Raw genomic sequence first — 4,020 nt, 5'->3', positions numbered from 1 at the left:
GAAGCAGCAGCACAACTCCAAGGCAGCAGAGAGGGAGCGCCCAGCGGGCGGTGAGGGGCAGCCCCACAGACACCAGGGCTGCTGCAACGTGTGGCATTGGGCTCTTGGTTCCTGCAGCCCTCTGTGTGCAGGGCTGCTCTCTGAGATACAGATGATAATCTACATTTTATTTTTATTATTATTATTTTAAATCTACTCAAACAGCCAAGTGCTTGAAGAATAGTAAAGATTTCAGGAGTAAGAAAAAAAAAATGTACATGGGAAATATCAATTAATAATATTATTTAAGTGGAGTAAAAACTATTGCAAGAATTTAAAAAATTAACATCGAAAAAAAAAAGAAAAAAGAAATATTACATGATGCCATTCCCAGCTTTTCTTGAGTTTGTGGTAATCATGTGAAGATGATGAAGATATAATTAATGCTGAAAAAACATACATAGAAATAGTTTCTTGAGGGCATCGTTGAGCTCCCGGTTCCTCATGCTGTAGATGAGGGGGTTCACTGCAGGAGGTACCACTGTGTATAACAGTGCCAGCACCAGGTCCAGAAATGGGGAAGAAAGTGATGGGGACTTCAGATTGGCAAATATACCAGTGCTGAGAAACAGGGAGACCACGGCCAGGTGAGGGAGGCACGTGGAGAAGGCTTTGTGCCGTCCCTGCTCAGAGGGCATCCTCAGCACGGCCCTGAAGATCTGCACATAGGACACAACAATGAAAACAAAACAAGCAAGAAAGATTAAGGCACTAAATATGATAAGCCCAACTTCTCTGAGGTAAGAACCAGGGCAGGAGAGCTTGAGGACCTGGGGGATTTCACAGAAGAACTGATTGATGGCATTGCCTTGGCAGAGAGGCAGGGAAAATGTATTGGCAGTGTGCAGCAGGGAATAGAGAACCCCAGTGCCCCAGGCAGCTGCTGCCATGGTGGCACAAGCTCTGCTGTCCATCAAGGTCCCGTAGTGCAGGGGCTTGCAGATGGCAACGTAGCGGTCATAGGACTTGATGGTGAGAATGCAATACTCTGCTGATAGCAGAAAGACAAACAGAAATGTCTGGGCAACACATCCTGCATAGGAGATGTGCCTGGTGTCCCAGAGGGCATTGGCCATGGCTTTGGGCAGAGTGGTGGAGATGCAGCCCAGGTCGAGGAGGGCGAGGTTGAGGAGGAAGAAGTACATGGGGGTGTGCAGGCGGTGGTGGCAGGCTACGGCTGTGCTGATGAGGCCGTTGCCCAGGAGGGCAGCCAGGTAGATGCCCAGCAAGAGCCAGAAGTGCAGGAGCTGCAGCTGCCGCGTGTCTGCCAACGCCAGCAGGAGGAACTCGCTGATGGAGCTGCTGTTGGGCATCTGCAGTACTTCTGGGCACCAGGACCTGTTCAAGGAGGATAAAAGTCAAGGACAAGTCTTTCCATGTGGGCTGTGTTCATTCATCTCCATGATGTGATCTACATTTCATGAGGTCAAATTTGCCATGAGGGTCTCTGCACTTTTAATCTCAATGAAGCAGACATGTCCCTATGGTTACATGGAAATGTGGTGATGGTATTGAGTCAAACTTTACTTTCAGAATGTATCAGATAAAGTCACTTCTAATGCAGAAGTGCTGGTTGGCATCTGAATGTTAATGCCAAAAATATGTGGATAAAAATAGAAGTTTCTAAGGATCACTTTTTCCTACAAATTCTCATCCTGCTCACCATGCCTAAGGAGTGTTTGCTGAAGTCTGAACAGCTGTAAGACCTGAGAGGCAAAGGGATTCACTGCTGCTTAGTGCAGGGCAAGGGGAGCTGACTGGGTTTCTTTCCAATTGCTCTGAGCTTGACTACTTAGCAGATGCAAGATGATTGCATTCCCATAAAGTTCTGAAGTCAGACCCAGCTCAGAAAACAGGAGTCCTCTGCCCATCACTGTGTATTCACCCTTTCTCAATGTACTTCAGCAGTGCCTCATCACCACACATCTTGCAAATGACCCCTAACACTGATTTCACCAACCCCACAGCATTTGCATATTGCATCTCTCTGCTTCTTCCCTGCACTTTGATCGCCTGACTAGGGGAAATATTTGCATCCTGAAGGTCAGCTCACGGCTCTGAAGGACACCTCAGCGAGATGTGTCCTAATGATGGCATCTCATTAAGGGAAAGCCAGCTCCTTCCCAGCCTCACAGACTGCATTGCCCACAGCCCCAGGCAGTGGCTCTCAGCCCCTGTGCACTGCAGAGGGTGATGGACACGTGCCTGGGGAGATGCTGCTCTGCTCTGCTGGAGCTCTGCCTGCACAGGAGCTGGTTCATGCATTGGACCCCATGTCATGTGGTCAGAGGCTTTTCTAGGTGGGAGCTTGCCCAGAAGAAGGTCCCTGCAATGAAGGGTGTAATTCCCTGATCATATCTCTGTGGTCTGCAGATTTTCACCCTGGGGGCTGTTTTCCTGCCATTTCCCTGACTGAGCATACAGACACCAGCCCAAATCTCTGCATTCCTATTTGCTGTCCAGAACCCACTCCGTCTTCAGATTCATTTTTTAAGTGAAAAAGGGAACCTAAGAGAGCTCCCATGGCTTTATTGAAAGAATATATACGTTAAAGGAAAGCAGAGAGGTAAAACGCACTTAAGGGTTCTCTCTTGATGTGCCCTCAGGGCTGAGCTCTGGCACTGCAGCAGGGAAGCCCTCAGCTGGAACAGCTCTTATTCCATGATAAAGAAACACAGAGTGTATGCAGCCTGATCTGCACTGGGATGTGCCAGATTGGGTGATCCCTGTTGGAAAAGTGTTTGCATTACCTATAGTGAGAGACTTACCTTGTCAGTGGCTGAAAGCAATGCTCCTGCAGTGAGGTTGCAGCCCACTCACACCCCTTATATCCTGTAATCCCTCTCTCCTTTCTCTTCCATCTTCATGTCACCTGCAGAATGTGCCCCTGGTACTGATGCACAGTACACGGGAGCTGCTCTTAGTCAGAGCTGTGTCTCTGCAGCACTGCCCACTTGTAGGAGCTCCCTGTGTCCCAGGAGCCCAGCCCAGCTCAGCAGCAGAGGATTTCATTTCTATCCTCCCAATCATCTCCCATGCGATGTCCCTGTGTCTCCGTGGCCAACAGCTCCTGAAAGACAGCAGTGTCATGATTGTACTCTGAAATATGCTGCATTAACCACCAAATGTCCAGTGGACAGTGACTAATTCCAGACATATGGTTAGTCCTACCAGAAAGTGTTGCTGTACAAAAAAGAGCACACAGGCAAGGACAGGGAGGGGTAGACTTGCCCTGGGCAGGGCAGTGATCCTGCTGAGGCTGTGCTGGCATCTCATCCCTGGATGGAAACCCTATGGCGGAAATGGGTTTGGGATTCCTCTGGTTCAGTTCAGATGTGCACAAGGAGTTGCCTGCATGTGAGCTCCTGCTCTGAGTCCTTGGTCCTCCAGAGGAGAGTCAGTTGCTCACACACAGACCCTGGGTGATGACCAAGGTGCCTGGGGTGCTCCTGGATGTGTTCTAGTGCTTGGGAAGTGTGTGGGAAACCCCTGAGACAGACACCTCCTTACTGAGCATCAGCTGAGGGCAAGAGAGGGGTTAGAGCTATTCTTGGCCATCCTAAATGACAACAGACCACTGCGTTTAGGGCACTGGAGTACGTCATTTTTACTCATCTCCAAGGAGCATGCAGAGTTATTCAGCTGACTAAATGGATGAGCTCTCAAAAGAAGAGGCAGATCTTCCTCTGTTCTCCATCTGCTGCCTATTCTGGAGCTCAAGGCACTACAGAGCTGACACACATCTTTATTCTTCACCTGAAGAAGCCTCAGTTTTCTATGTGCTCTCATGTGAATGACATCAGAAGCAGCCTAGTGTCATACCCGTTCCCTGGGCTGTCCAGCACACTCACATGCAGCTGCAAATGCAGCACAGGGCCTTCAGGAAAGCCATGCCCAGGAGTGTCCATGCTGCTTGGACAACTTGGCGCCCCACAGTGGGTCCCATGATTATGTGCCACCTTCATAGATACCATGGATGCA

General features: G+C 49.4%; 1 protein-coding gene across 1 annotated transcript; it reads right to left on the bottom strand.

The window, feature by feature from the left end:
• Nucleotides 1-419: 419 nt before the first annotated feature.
• On the bottom strand, nt 420-1,352 carry LOC116237106 (olfactory receptor 14J1-like). Its single transcript, XM_090126674.1, has one exon. It carries the CDS (start codon nt 1,350-1,352, stop codon nt 420-422), a length of 933 nt encoding a protein of 310 aa, XP_089982800.1.
• Between the last annotated feature and the right edge of the window lie 2,668 nt (nt 1,353-4,020).

This window comes from Phasianus colchicus, chromosome 29 (assembly GCF_987193195.1).
Source record: "Phasianus colchicus chromosome 29, bPhaCol1.hap1.1, whole genome shotgun sequence".
NCBI classification, from domain to species: domain Eukaryota; kingdom Metazoa; phylum Chordata; class Aves; order Galliformes; family Phasianidae; genus Phasianus; species Phasianus colchicus.
Note: the sequence above shows the minus strand (reverse complement) of the source record. Positions and strands in the feature narration are given on the sequence as shown.